Raw genomic sequence first — 14,713 nt, forward strand, 5'->3', positions numbered from 1 at the left:
TTTTTTAGTTTTGAAAATAATGAAAACAGCAAATCCTGTGTTTTCATCTCACCTTACTCCTAGAATCTTCATGGGTCGCAGCAACCCTCTACACCAGCGGTCCCCAGCCTTTTTTGCGCCACGTACCGGTTTAATGTCAGACAATATTTTCACAGACCAGCCTTTAGGGTGTTGCAGATAAATCCAACAAAATAAAATGATACGACCAAGACAAAAACTGTGCTATTTTGTAAATATAATAATAAAGGCGAATTCACTGTGTAATTCTGTAACTTTATTAGCAGTGTCCTCCGGAAATGCGCCAACAACATTGAGCATAACATCCTCCTCTCTGCCCCTTAATGCTCTCTGGTTGCTATGGTAACACGTAAATATTTATTTCAAAATAAGACACACAACTGCACAGTCAGAAATAGGGGTACGGAAGGGGTACATTACTGTGCCCCAAGGTACAAAAATGACATTAATACAGTCTAAGGACAAATATTGGACCTCGGGGGAACTATCTGTACCTTTTTTAGCATCTGAAAGGTACATACATGTTCCTTAATTGTGAAAAGTACTTATTTGTACCCATTCTTTCAAAAGATAAAGTACAGGTTGATTAAGCTCTTTTTGATTAGAGTTTTTTTTTTATTCTTTTTGACAGTAATTTATTTGCAACTGTATTGATTTAAGCATATATTTTAGTGTTTTTATTTTATTTTTTATTATTTTCATTGCTGTTGTTGTTTTTGTATTCCCTGAACCCCCCTTATTTTTAAGCTGCTTTAAGAACGATGAATTTATTTGAAAGAAAAAAAAGTAAAAATGCATTTAAACATTTTTTTAAGAGAGTGTTTTTTTTAAAAGTATAATTATTTGGATGAATTGCAAAAAAGCACCCTTATTGAACTCGAAGTGCGAGTTGAGCCCATCCTCACAACATCAAACAAAAAGTAGAAGAAGAAACTCAACGAATAGCTGGTGGATTCTAGAATTTTCTGTAAATGCAGCAGGTGCCATTTTGTTTTATCAACGGACGGAGATGGATGACGAACTTGCAAGTCCTGGTGTGCTCTGTTCACTTTCAACCGAGGAACTCTTAACAAAAATACAAGAGTGGGGCTTAGATGTCACCGAAGCTGAAGCTCAGCGTTTCAGAGGTAAGTTTTATTTAAAGAAAAATGTAGCGTAATTACTAATTATTGGTTTAGCCTAGCTTAACGTATATTAGCAATTTAGCTAGTTTCGGCACTCTCTTAGCTCAAATTATGTCTTTTTACAAACGTTTTTACAAACGTTTCATGTGTAAAGTTGAGGTCACAGTTCTGAAAAATGAAAAATGTGTACACATAGTATTTGTATAAGTTTGAACTTATATATGTGGTTCGGCCACAGTCTATGGGTTCGGTAACCCCTGCGCAGCGGAACGGCGCGAAATTTGATTCCCTGGTAGCTGAATGCAGTTTACCATTAGTGTATTAATGGTTTAATAAAATCACGTTTTTACATCCATTCCAAGGCCATCAACACACATGGGCGGCTGAATATAACGTTTAAAGGAAATATCTTGACGCCGCACTTGTTTAAAATATAACAAGGGTGTTGCAGCTGGGGTTTGATAGTCGCGTTTTAAGCAATGTGGGAACTTTTTCAGCATGTAATCTGAGCTTGTAATACGGTCCTGCGGGTGTTATCGCTATAAGTAATCGGTCTGAAAGAACAGACGGCAAAAACTGTCGGAAATCTGGAGAAAGGAGTCACCTTAGTAGTGAATATTAACACATTACAGCATTCTAGTCTTTTTTTTTTTCTTCCAAACTTGAAAGGGCACAAAAGCATGCAGGACTCTGCTCTCCTGTGTCCAGTAGTCCCAAACAAACATCTAAATTTAAAAATGAAAACTTTGCATATCGAGAGGATTCACTCTAAAAATTTGGTTTATTTTATTTAATTTACTGATTTTTTTAATGAATATTTCTTTGAACTGAAAGAAGTTGTACAAAAGGTTTTAATGTGTGTGATATACGGTTTTTACCCATGTAAAAATGTGGTGATAAATATCCTTACATTGAATTTAAAGTTTGTACTACCATTTATCTTGCAGACAATGAGGTTGATGGTGACACAGTTGACTGCGGTCTTACTGAGACTATGGTTGCATACCTTTTCCAAGGATCCTTCAAAAAGCAGGTTAAATTCAACCAATTTGTGTCAAGGATGAAGGAATCTTCAGTGACGCTGACTCTACAGACTGTCTCTCCAGAAGACTGGCAACCATCTACTTCGTCAACTTCAATAAGGTATTTTCTTATTTATAATGAAGTTAGTATGTCTGAAGCATACATGTTGGCCGTTATGCACTTTTAGGATTTAGTTAATATGATCATTGTTTCTACCATATGTATTGTTACTGTAGTGTTTTATACTTCAATTCATACAATAAAAACAAACACTTAACTGTTTTCACAGCAATGAAAATACTTTGAGACTGCCAGCCTCTTTTGAAATTCCAAGATTTTCCAAAAATCTGCAACTAAAACTGGACAACAAAGAACCGTGCCATAAAAATCCAAGGGACAGACACACAATAATCAGAGTTCTATATGAAGCTGTGGCACAGTATACTATGTAAGTTAATCAGGGTAATGTTAGCTTGTTGCTTTAGAAAAAGCTGAATCTGTCATATTGAAAATAAACTCACACTTGATAAAGTTTGTTTGTCAGCAGTTGCTCTAACACTTATGTTTCTTCTTATATTACAGGTATCCCACAAATTCTGAATATGTGCAAGCTGTGAAGACGCTGGTAATGAAGTATCCTTTCCTCAAGGATCGTGAGGGAAATGGTTATGTAAGTTAAATTTTAAATTTGCATAAGGTTCCTTCAAGATTACAAAGTAAAAGTGAAGCTTTTTTCGATCTTGTTTTGTTAGTAAGACAATCTGTAGCCTCTCAGTAGGTTTGTATGAAGTATGTTTACTGATTCTTTGTTGGGTGTATTTTGTGTAGATTGTTTTTACAGTAACTTATGTTTCTGTTCAACAAGCACACATGGCATATGTCTTTGAGACGTAAATTCAAATCAGAGCGGGCACCACTAGTCGACAGTGAGGCAGTGAGGCGTTGTAAGGAGAAGTTTGGTTCTACGAGGAGAGGGCAGCCTAATAAATGTCAACGAACAAGTCAGAGAAATGTTTGTCAGGTTGGTGTGAGGGACATCTTGAGCTATAAAATGTTCTTGCCTCTGTTATTACATCTAAAACTAAGGATTAGGGATGCAACTGTACCCCTTTTTTCAAACCGAAACAATACCAATACTTGGATTAGAGCACTTGCTAATACAAAGTACCAGTGCTAATACTTCTACCTCACAAAAAATTATTAATTGGAAGGCGCTAAAAGAGGGTGAACTAGATTTAAAAAAACATTTTAAATATGACTCCAAAACTAAAATTTCAAGTTAACAATTAAGATTTTATGTGAAATTATTTCAGAGTTTCCATATTTTAAATATTGGTTCATGGTATCGGTTAACTTTAAACGATACGAGTTCTTTGTGATGCACAGATCGTGTCAGCTCTAATTGTATATTTAGTCTTATGTTGGGTTTCTAATCTGTTTTGACTTTCTCTTCTCACTCTTGCTTTCTTTCAAGGGACCATGCGTCCAAGGAGAGGATTTATTATCCATAGACGCCCACTTAAAGGTCTTACAGTGCCAATATCAGAAGATGCAACCAGATACCATGGTGGTTCATAACCGTATGCAGCAAACGTTTGCTTGGCGGCAAAAAGAAATTGCAGATGGTATGCCTGTGGAAGATGTGTTGAAGAAGTACCCCTTCTTAGGGATGCCTACTGGTGTAAGTCAGAAAGCTGAATTGAACTTGGAAATAGCTGTCACATTTAACATGTTTATAGTAGTAAATTTTATTTGCCCTTGACCTTGTTTTCTTCATCTGTCCCTCTTTCCTTTTTTTGTATGTTCATGTAACTTCTTACAGTATTGTTGTTAAATTCTATAAAAAAAAAAATTATGCAGCACCATACATAATTAATATCAACTTTAGATTATTTCATTTTCATACACTGTTATTTTGTACTGAAAATGAATTTTTTACTTGTAGCTGTGCAACGAACTCGGGTGGATCCAACCAACAACGGGTAATGTAAGCCAGCGATTTCGTGAAGGGCTCTCATGTGTTGCAGCAAAGGTGATTGGCCTTACACGAGGGAAAACCCCACTCTACCAGCTCTACCTTGATGCAAGAAAGGAGGCTCTCACTGATGACCTACCAGGTATTTGCTTTTTTTTTTTTTTAACTTCAAGGCTTCCATTTTATATAATTTTTATAGGTAACTGGAAATGCCAGATAAAATGCATGGGTGATCTTGTGTTTTTTTTTTTTTTTTTTTTGTTTGTTTTTTTGGCAGATCTTGACACAAGGGCTGCACTTTTATTCCTGCCATACGTCTTCAAGGAGAAACTGGATCTCTTTGTCATACTTGGAGAGGTGTGTGTATTAAAATATTTAGTCTATATAAAAGGAAAACAAATGTATCTTTTGTTAAGAGACTAAGATATTGCTTTCCTCTACCTTCTCTTTTGACTTCAAAGGTTCATCCTAAAAACCCCTATCCAACTGTTCAGCTACTTCATGAAGACTGGAAACCAGTGTTCTCCAGAAGCGCTCCAAACATTGTGAAGTTGGATGGCAGTGAAGTGTGCACAAGCTCGTGTATTTTTGAAGGAATCATCTCTTCTTTCTGCTTGTATTTTGTCTTCAACCTTGCTTATCCAAAACATCTGAAGAACACCCTGATTTTTCTCCAAAAGTACATTGTGAAAATAGATGAGGGTGAGGACCGGCCTCTGCCAATCACAGTCACCAGACAAATAAATCTTCTGTATTGACCACCATGCCTCAGCCATATCAGTGCTCCAAATGTGGCAGAAGAACCTTTAGTTTGACAAAGCTTATTCAGCACATAGGACTTATTCATTCCCATGATGCCGATTTTGATATAACCTGTGGACTCAGTGACTGCTGTTCTTCCTTCAAAAAATATGAATCTTTCAGACGACATGTGTATAGGAAACACAGAGAACAGGTGTTGTGTCCCCATAAAGACTTAGATGAAAATGAGCAGGAGGTAGTCAGTCCACATCCAAATGAATTTGCAAATGACATAACTGAAAATATTGAAACCCCTCCATCCTGGGATGAATTTTTGATAAATTTCAGAGACAATCTTTTCAAGTTCATTCTTAAGTGCAGAGAGAAAAATTCTTTACCAGCCTCTGTTCAGGAAGAAATTATGGAAGACGTGAATTTTCTGATGTGTTTTTTCAAGGAGAACTACGATGCTTTTATAGCATATCATTTAGAGAAAATGGGTCTTGACGTGTCTTTGTGTCCAGAGCTTAAAAATGTCCTGCATTCAAATGAATTTTTTGAGAAGGCTTCAACAGCTATTCGATCTCCTTATTTGGTCAAAGAACATTGCAAATCAAAGCTCAACATGACAGAGCCTGTTCATTGCAAATTAAGAGACTCTGTGGGTCATACAGTTGGCTCGTATTCATATGTGCCTGTTGATAAGGTGCTAAAAAATTATCTTTCTCCTGAAGACATACAAGATCACATTTTTTCAAGTGGCAATTCGGAAACTGATGAATTTCTAACAGATTACTCTGATGGAGAAATCTTCAGACATCATCAATTCTTCAAGGATAACCCAAATGCACTGCGACTCCATTTTTATGAGGATGAATTTGAAGTACTTAATCCCCTAGGATCTAAACGATCCAAACACAAACTTAGTGCATTTTATTAGGTAGGCAATTTGGACAAAAGGTACACTTCTCAGCAGAGACACATTCATCTAGCGTTATTGGTACGCTATTCTTTTGTTAAGCGGTGTGGTTGGCATGTTATCCTTAAACCTTTGCTTGATGATTTGGAAAAACTTTCCACTGATGGCTTTACTTTTACCATTGATAAAACTGAACACACTATTCATGCTGCTCTTGCAACTTTATCTTGTGATAATTTATCAGCTCACATGATTGGTGGTTTTTCTATGTCATTTAACACTGGTAGAATTTGTCGGTATTGCATGGCTTCTTATGAAGATATGAAACAATCCTTTGAGGAAGAAAGCTTTGTTTTAAGAACATCAGAGGTTCACCAGTATCATCTTGCACGAATCCAAGAATTTCCGGATGATAAAACAATATATGGTGTAAATAGTTCATGTCCTTTTGACAGACTGAGTTATTTCAGTGTTACGCAAGCTTTACCACCTGATGTGATGCATGATCTGTTGGAAGGTGTAGTTCCTCTAGTTATGAAACTAGTGATTTGTAAAGCCCACACTGAGAAGCATATTACAATTAGAGAGATCAATGAAGAATTGCAAAAAATGTCCATTGGTCAGAATGACAAAACAAACAAACCAGTACAGTTATCAGAGAGACTTCAGAGTGTTGGTATTGTTGGATCAGCATCTCAAAAGTGGTGCCTGTTCAGATTGCTGCCATTTCTGATGGCAGACCGTGTGCCACCTAATTGTAAATATTGGCATGTTTTTCTTCTATGTCGTGAAATAACAGAGATTGTAATGGCTAAAAAAGTGCGAAAAGAGAATATTTTATTGTTGAAGTTGCTTGTCCATGAGTTTCTCACAAAACTGAAAAGTGTATTTGGGGATGTAATTACACCAAAGTGTCATTATTTAATCCACTATGCAAGACTGATTGAAATGTTCGGCCCTCTACGTTTGTTATGGTGTATGAGATTTGAAAGTAAGCACCAGTATTTCAAAACGTTGTCCCGCAATTGTAGAAATTTTATGAACATTGCTACAACTTTGAGCAACAGACATCAGTTCAGACAGTGCTGGGAGTTTTCTAACAAAAGTTTACTTGGTGAATTTGAAAATGTTTTTGGAAAAAGTGTGACTACATCATTTTTGTCATTACCACTGGAACTGCAACAAGCACTGACAGTCTATTGTGGCTTTTCTGAAGTTGATAGTGCTAAGAAAGCTTTCCAGCGTGTGTCAGAAGTAATTGTGAACAGTGTCAAATACTGTGTAAGAGATGTGTTTGTCATTGATGTACTGCATTCAGAGAAGATTCCTCTGTTCTGGCAAATTAAGTACATATTTAATATTGACACAATGTGGGTCTTTTGTGGAAAAATTCTCATTCCTCTGTTATATGACAACCATTTTCATTCATACAGTGTTAGAGTTGATAGTGAATGGACGTTGCTAAAACCTGGACAGGAAATTGATGTTGCAGCTTATGACACATACTCTGTTGATAACAGTTTGTATGTAACAGTTAAGCAATGTATTTAAGAAGGTAATAAATGTGACAAGTATTTTTGACTTTGTATCTTCAATTTTTCAAATCTTGAGAAGAAAAATATAGGAAATCTGTGTGTAGATACTGAACCTTTAGAAATACATTTTTGTACTCCTTTTAAGGGTTCTTTTTTGTACTTTATACTAAGGGTACAACTTTGCCCTTTAAAGTACAGGTTTGACGTGTAAAAGGTACAAATTACAAGGGTACAAATCAGTACCCACAGTTTAGGGTACAGAACGGTACCTTAGAGGGTACCACCCCAGTGACAAGCCATTGTACCCCTATAGGTACATTTCTGTACTTTAATTTCTGAGTGTGCAAGGTAACCAATTCTGATAATTTCAGTTCCTTCTGCAGATTATTCCAGGAAGCAGGGGCAGCGTATTTAAAAGCCCTTTTCCCCAGTTCTGTTCTGATTTTTGGGACAATCAATTGTATGATTTTGTTCGAACGAAGGTTGTATTGGTTGTGGTTTTTACACATATAAACACATAAATAAGATGGAACCAGCCCAAGGAGAGATTTATAGATAAAGATCAACCAATGGAAGAGTCTGCGAATATGCAAAGATGGACATTTAGCAGCAGCATACAAAGAACAATGATGTACACGATTTCCATAGCCAGTAATAATGCTCTCTCCAAGTCTACAAAACACATGTGAACATGTTTGGGCTGGGTCCCACATAGCCTTGGTTGTCCTCAAGAGAATAAAGAGCTCGCCCCAGTGTTCAATAACAGGACATAATTAAATCAATGATTTACATAATCTTTTAAAGCAAAAATGAAATAAATAAATAAATAATGTGAAAATAAATGTGTAAGTAAAGTGAGTAGAGTCCCTGAGGAAAAGTAATGCTGGATTTCTTCCTTGCAAGTTTGATTAAGAAGGGATTAACTCGCATGGCGGCACAGTTGGATCCAGTTTAGTCATCTCAAGTATTCTAATTTGTTGTATCAAATGTTATTAGCAGTTGGATCCATGCCTTGGCTTCAGGTTAGCTTTTGCAATCTCAGTATTTGCATATTCATTTTTCTGAGGTCTATGAGCAGAACGACCAGCGGAGAGACTTCAGATGTTTCTCCTTCGTGATAACCTGTTTGCCACAAATTATGTTCATTGTCATTCAAACTTGGATGGATGGTTGATAACACAATAATGACTCGTAAGACACAATTTTTCATTAAAATGCATTTCAGTATGTTTCATTTAACGAATGAAGGTTTCACTAGTTTTACATTCAGATTAGAGTCCCTGCACAGTGACAGCAGAGGGATAGTAGGAAGGCAACCTAATTAAAAGTTTCAAGTTGGAGGCATGCTGATTGTAAATGACTTCAGATGATGCTGGTAGGCTTACTGTTGATCTCAAGCTGTTCAAGCAGTTAATTGAAAAACAAAAAAACAAAAACGATATGGCAAACCAAATTGGTTACAGATTGCAATTAATGCACTCTGTGAGCTGGGCTGGATGAAAACTACCCAGCCTTGTTAGCAAATCCCCCTCGCCCCCCGCTGGGGTCAGACTATAGGAACACAACCGCTTTTATTTGTTTTTCATCCGTTTTCATAAGCTATTATTAACAGCAAACCAAGCGATAAGCAATCACAGGCAAACGACGTTAAAAAAACAAACCCCAAAAAACAAAAGCAGCACCTCTTGAGAAAAGCCTAACTGTTGCTATGGCAACATATCCCTGCACAATAAAATGTGGGAGATTTTATTTTGAAGGATGGTCCTCTGTATTTTCACCCTTTGTCCTTTATCGTCTCTGTTTGTGAGGTGATCAAAGGTGTGACAGATAAAGCTTGCCAGTAAAATGGACAGAGAGGCGGAGAGTGTACCTTTCCAAGGTGAGGGGGCATGTTTTTAAAAGGAGATGTAAAGCTTTAAAGGATAAACTGCTTAGAGAGTGTGTTTAATCACAGCTGGATAATTTAACAGTTGCCTTTGTGTGACCTCCAAACACCTGAGTTTGGGAGCAATAACCATCTGTGGTCTGTGAGACAGAGTGCGTTTAAGGTGATGTACTCTGTGATGTAGTCAAAATTAGCCTTGCAGTGCATCGTGGGCTTATTCTGGAAAGCTTCCTCCCACGTCTGTCACAGACTTCCTCCCCCTTTCCTCGCTGGAAACTGTGTGTAGGCAGGAGAAGTGGGTTACACGCAGGAAAGAGAAAGCTCCTGAGGGATGACATAGGAAAAAACAACAGCAGGGCCTGGCTTCACAACGACAAGGAAGGAAAGTTAAACATGAGAGATGCTGACTCACTTCAGACTACAGCTGCTGCTCATCTGAGGATACCTGTAAGAGGTGGATATTTAAATTCACAGTTACACATGAGCAAAGTGATGCAGGGAAAGGTGTGTGACTTGTAGTCAGTTATCCCCGTTCTGCAAAAGTCTGTCATGGAAGCAAGGTATTTTGTGTCATTGGCTTGTACATTATATGACAAGATGACTCAAGCAAGCAATTAATATTTTTTACTATGTAAGAAGATAAGAACAGGTGGATGGTTCTTTTTAATAAATACAACTTAAGATGAAAAGGGTGGAAAAGGGTAGTGGGCACTCTGGGTTAGGAACAAGTGGAGGAGTTTAAGTATCTTGGAGTCTTGTTCACGAGTGACAGGAGGTTGGTAGACGGATTGGCGCTGTGGCTGCAGTGAAGTGGATGCTGTACCGGTCCGTTGTGGTGAAGAGACAGCTGAGTGTAAAAGCGAAGCTCTCAATTTACATCCTTACCCACACCTATAGTCACAAGCTGTGTGTAGTGACCAAAAGAACGAGATCATGGATACAAGAGGCGGAAATGGGCTTCCTCCGAAGGCTGGCTTTTCCCTTAGATAGGGTGAGGAGTTCAGCTATCCGGGAGAGGCTCAGAGTATAGCTGCTGCTCCTTCACATCAAAAGGAGCCAGTTGAGGGTTCAGGCATCTGACAAGGATTTCTCCTGGTCATAGCCAGCCCAATCCACCAAGTACTGAACCACCTGGCCCCGGCGACAAGAGTCCAGAATTCCACGGACAGTTTAACCCCAATTGATGATTCTGGATGGGTGGGGGCTGGAGACCGTAGTGCCAGCGGGGACGTAATGTGTTGTTTAAGCTGTGACAAGTGGACCTTCATAAAAAATGTAACCGATAAATGACCCGACTGACTCTGGCTGCGATCTCGTATGGGCCAATAAACATTGGATTGAGCTTCTTGGATTCGGTATGTCTATTCAGGTGTCTTGTGGAGAGCCAGACCCGGTCCTGTGGTTGAAATGAATGGTCCAGGAAATGTTGACAGCGATGTTGTTTGGTATATTGAGCACTGAAAGTATATAACATGGCCAAAGAGACAATTAGGTGGAGATGAAGCATCACAAAAGCATCCCAATTGTTGGTTGGCCCATATTGCCTATTCTGAGGGTGGTAGCCAGATGTGAGACTGGAAGAGGCCTTCCAGAACCTGGCGGTGAATTGGGACCCCATATCGGAGATGATGTCCTTGGGGAACCCATGTAGCCAGACGACATGTTCTAGAAAGAGTTTGACCGTCCATTTCGTAGAAGGGGGGGCGGATAACGCGACCAGATGTACCGCCTTGTAGAATTAATCCACAAGGGTAAGGATGGTGTTGAGATTGTTAACAGACAGATAGAAGTGACAAAATCATTAACATGGGACCACGGATGTCTGGGAACAGGGAGGCGCTGAAGGTCACCAGCAGAATGTTGGGTGGAGGATCTGACCCGGGCGCAGATGTCACAAGCAGAAACGAACTCACGGATGGCCCAACCCATAGAGATCCACCAGAAGGCATATCAAAGAAGTTGGAGGGTCGTGTTGGGTTCCAGATGGCCCAAAAGCAGGGAGGAGTGTGCTCAGACCATGCCCTCCTGACGACATTTGGAGGGAATGTAAAGCCAACCTGCAGAGGTGTGTGGAGGTGCTGGTTCGGCAGACAGGGCAGCACAAATGGATTCCACCAGGGGCCAGCGAAAGGGTGCTGAAAACCAATGGGGGCACGTAGGAATAGTTCCTGGTCCAATGTGTGTCACGGTTTGCGGGGCAAGCCATGTTGTGTTAGTGCAGGAGGACCCAAAATGCAGGCAAAGGCTGATGGTATGAGTGGCGAGGACAGAACTAAACATAGACCTAAACTGGGAAAACTAGTAACAAACAAAACCTGAAACCAAAACTCACAGAATGACACACAGAGAAAAACACAAGGGGGCTACACAAGGGATGATGAGTGAAGAGAATGAAGAGCAGAGAGACGTGGAGATTCACCGTTCCAGGGAGGAGCTCGATGGGCATGTTGTAGGAGCGATGTGGGGGTAGATTAGAGGATCCCTTTTTACACCCGACCTCAGAGAGATTGTGGTAGAAAAATCAATGGACTCCGGAAGTGGGAGTTCTGTGGAATCCATTTTGCTGTAGACACTGAGTACCCCAGCCCAGGATCTGGCTCCTCCTGGTGGTCCCTGATGGACTTGCGAATCGGCTGGGTCTGGAACCAGATAGGGTAGGACTGGAGAAGGTGGCCGTCTACTGAAGTGGCCAGAATGAAATGGTCAACCAGGCGTGAAGCGGCTGAGCTGTACCTCTCTGGAACTGGAAGAGTTCTAGAGAAGTACGAGGTCGTGACATAACTGGTTGGTCTATCTTCAAAGCTCATCAAGAGTCTTGGAAGCCTCATGTCCTGCCATCTTATCTCAGATGTCATCGGTCAAACTCTCCATAAATATTGAAAGGAGAGCAGCATTGCCCCAGTTTAACGTAGTGGCTACAATATGGAACTCTGAGAAAAAGTGACACATGGATTGCTTACCCTGACGTAAATGATATAGTTGCAACTCCACCTCCACTTCACTACAAGGGGGATCGAAGGTCTTCTTTAACTCCTCCGCAAACAGGGCATAATCATTGCAGGCTGGGGACTTGGCATTGTAAAGGGCCGCTGCCCATTCCTGGGCACAGGCAGACAAGAGGGAAGTTAGGCTAACTCCTGGTGCACTGATCATGGCTTTGGAAGCGGTGGAACCAGGATGGAAGAATGAACAAAGCTGGATAACACTTATGGCACCTGAGGCGCGCGCTGGCTGACAGTGGCAAGGGTTCTAGAGCTCCTGACATGAGGGAACCAATGTCTGAGCGGAGAACAGGTGGGTCAGTCTCCCTTTTAAACGCAAACCCCGTGGTGACCTGACCACTACCTGACAATCTTTCAGTTTTTGACAGTTTCTCTGAGCATTCAGTGGTCTGACCTTAGGATGAATTTGTTGGGACATCGGCTCCAGGGCAGACTGGCAACTATTTGGAATGTTGTTTTCCTCAGACAATAATCCTTTTCACTATACAATCATGGACTTCAGATAGTTTGGTAATGGCCCTGTAACCCTTCCTAGAGTAATGAGCAGCAGCAGATGCTTCTCATTGTTAGTCCACAGCATTCAGGCCTGTGTAAGCACAGTGCCAAGAAGGAAAGACATCAGCAAACTATTATAACTTGTGCTTTTATATAGGCTCTCAGAGGTCATCATTAATTAATCAAGTTAAGTTGATTATCAACACCTTGTTATAGTGCATATGGAAGGTATTTACAGCTTGTTCCACATTGTGTCATGTTAAACCTTGTTGCAAAATGGATTAAATTAATTTTTCAGCTCAAAATTCTATTCACAATAGCCTATGATGAGCATATTATCAGCAAAGTGTGCTTTTTAGGTATTTATCATAACGTGTTTGGAAGCACTTGGAAGTGTCAGTGAAAACAGCAAAACCTTAAAAAGCATTAATAGGTTAAAAAAATAAAGTTAAATGAAGGTTACAATCTTCCTATTTGAATATTGACCACAACATTAAACAGAGGGATTCCCATAATTGACAAAACTATACATTATGTATCTCCAAAAAGTTGATTCTGTTCATCTGGACGTAGCTTTTTGTGGGAGAAACGTTTCGTCACTCATCCAAGTGACTTCTTCAGTCTCAGCTGACTGCAGGTTTCCCCAATCTTATAAACAGTACATTTGCATAATGACTGAAACCAGCCATATATACATATACATTATGTAGTCCAGCTGGCAGGGCAGTGGCATACCGCCTATATCCATTAGAATCCATCTAAGGTGAACCAAACTCTTCCACCTACTGCTGGGTCCATCTCAGTGGAAAGGATAATTGAAAGGCAAAAAGTACACTGAAACAAAAACAATCGGGTGCCAAACACATTAAAGTGACTCCAGGTCACAAATTCTGCTTCCCATCAACAGACTTTGTTTAGTGCATGGGTGTCAAACTCCAGTCCTCAAGAGTCGGTGTCCTGAAACTTGTACGTGAGTCCCTGCTGCAACACAGCTGAATAAAATTATTAGGTCATTAGCAAGATTCAGCCATTTGATTCATGTTACAGCAGCTCATGAGTGAATGAACATGGTGCAATAAAAGTACATTTTTCAAACACTTACATTTATTTAAATGTACTTGAGCAGGGTTAGGGGTTGCCACCTCAGCATGCAGTCAAGTTCTGTAGAGACTTGGAATTGACCTACTTTTATTCAGGTGTCTTGCAGCAGGGACACATGGAAAAGTTTCAGGACACCGGCCCTCAAGGACTTGAGTTTGACATCCCTGCTCTAAACTATGTCAGTTATTACGGCTTCAGACCTTAATGCAGGGTTTGCTATGTGTGTGCGCTTAGTCTTACAAGAGTTTCATGTGTGATGCAGGTGATGCATGGCTATTTAAATTCTTCCTTTTAAGGCCGTGGCCCCATCTCCTCTCCTGCTGCAACTTTACTCCTCCCTGTGAAGGTGCTTGCACCGTCTCTACATGATAGCACGACTGTTTTGTTCTTCCTGATCTAATTATCTTAATTTGATTTTTGCACATATGTCACATGCAATACATTTGCCAATTTATCCATGGACTTCTTTGCACAAGTGATCCATTTTTCCTCACATCATAATTAAAGTTTAATAAATCTTTGTAAATCTTTATTCAGTTGGCAGTGTGACTTCGTTCTTTGTTGCAGCCTAAGTATAACACAGTACACACAAACCGAGGAGCAGAAGGAAGAATAAATCTATGAAAAATGTCAAAATTCTATTGCAAGAAATATCCCTGAATGAATTTAACTCATAACATTTGCTTAAATTGTGTGTCTTGACTTTAACTTCTTGTCACTAATCTAATGTAAACAACAATCTTTTTCTTTTTCCATTCACTAAACTTTGTTTTATCAAATAAAAAAACTTTATGGCGTCGTTGTGACATCATATGACATCATAGGTTGTCATTTTAAAAAAATATTAAGTGTGTTGTACATCTTTGTCAATGCCCTTTCATATGATATATTACAA

The 14,713-nt window shown here is 39.5% G+C and overlaps 2 protein-coding genes across 7 annotated transcripts in view; both read left to right on the forward strand.

Annotated features, from left to right (window-relative positions):
- klhdc8a (kelch domain containing 8A) overlaps nt 1-14,713 on the forward strand; it is a 75,739-nt gene that overhangs the window by 24,972 nt on the left and 36,054 nt on the right. The window lies entirely within an intron of this gene.
- On the forward strand, nt 866-7,381 carry LOC146708842 (sterile alpha motif domain-containing protein 3-like). 2 transcript variants are annotated; one of them, XM_085455689.1, is made up of 9 exons: nt 866-1,145; nt 2,090-2,285; nt 2,455-2,613; nt 2,748-2,835; nt 3,031-3,186; nt 3,640-3,846; nt 4,111-4,282; nt 4,418-4,497; nt 4,602-7,381. In XM_085455689.1, the coding sequence occupies exons 1-9, from the start codon at nt 866-868 to the stop codon at nt 4,896-4,898; spliced, it is 1,635 nt and encodes a 544-aa protein (XP_085311815.1). In that variant the 3' UTR covers nt 4,899-7,381. The 2 variants fall into 2 exon arrangements, with proteins under 2 accessions (XP_085311815.1, XP_085311816.1); XM_085455690.1 differs by lacking the exon at nt 3,031-3,186.

Source organism: Copadichromis virginalis, linkage group LG5 (genome assembly GCF_057382275.1).
Source record: "Copadichromis virginalis isolate Kocher_CV1m ecotype Utaka linkage group LG5, C_Virginalis_male_GT1.1, whole genome shotgun sequence".
Classification (NCBI taxonomy): Eukaryota; Metazoa; Chordata; class Actinopteri; order Cichliformes; family Cichlidae; genus Copadichromis; species Copadichromis virginalis.

Coding starts and splice junctions, on each gene's coding strand:
- LOC146708842 (XM_085455689.1), top strand. CDS start 866: ATGAATTGCAAAAAAGCACCCTTATTGAACTCGAAGTGCGAGTTGAGC. Junction 1,146..2,089: donor TGAAGCTCAGCGTTTCAGAG/GTAAGTTTTATT, acceptor TTTATCTTGCAG/ACAATGAGGTTGATGGTGAC. Junction 2,836..3,030: donor ATCGTGAGGGAAATGGTTAT/GTAAGTTAAATT, acceptor CTGTTCAACAAG/CACACATGGCATATGTCTTT.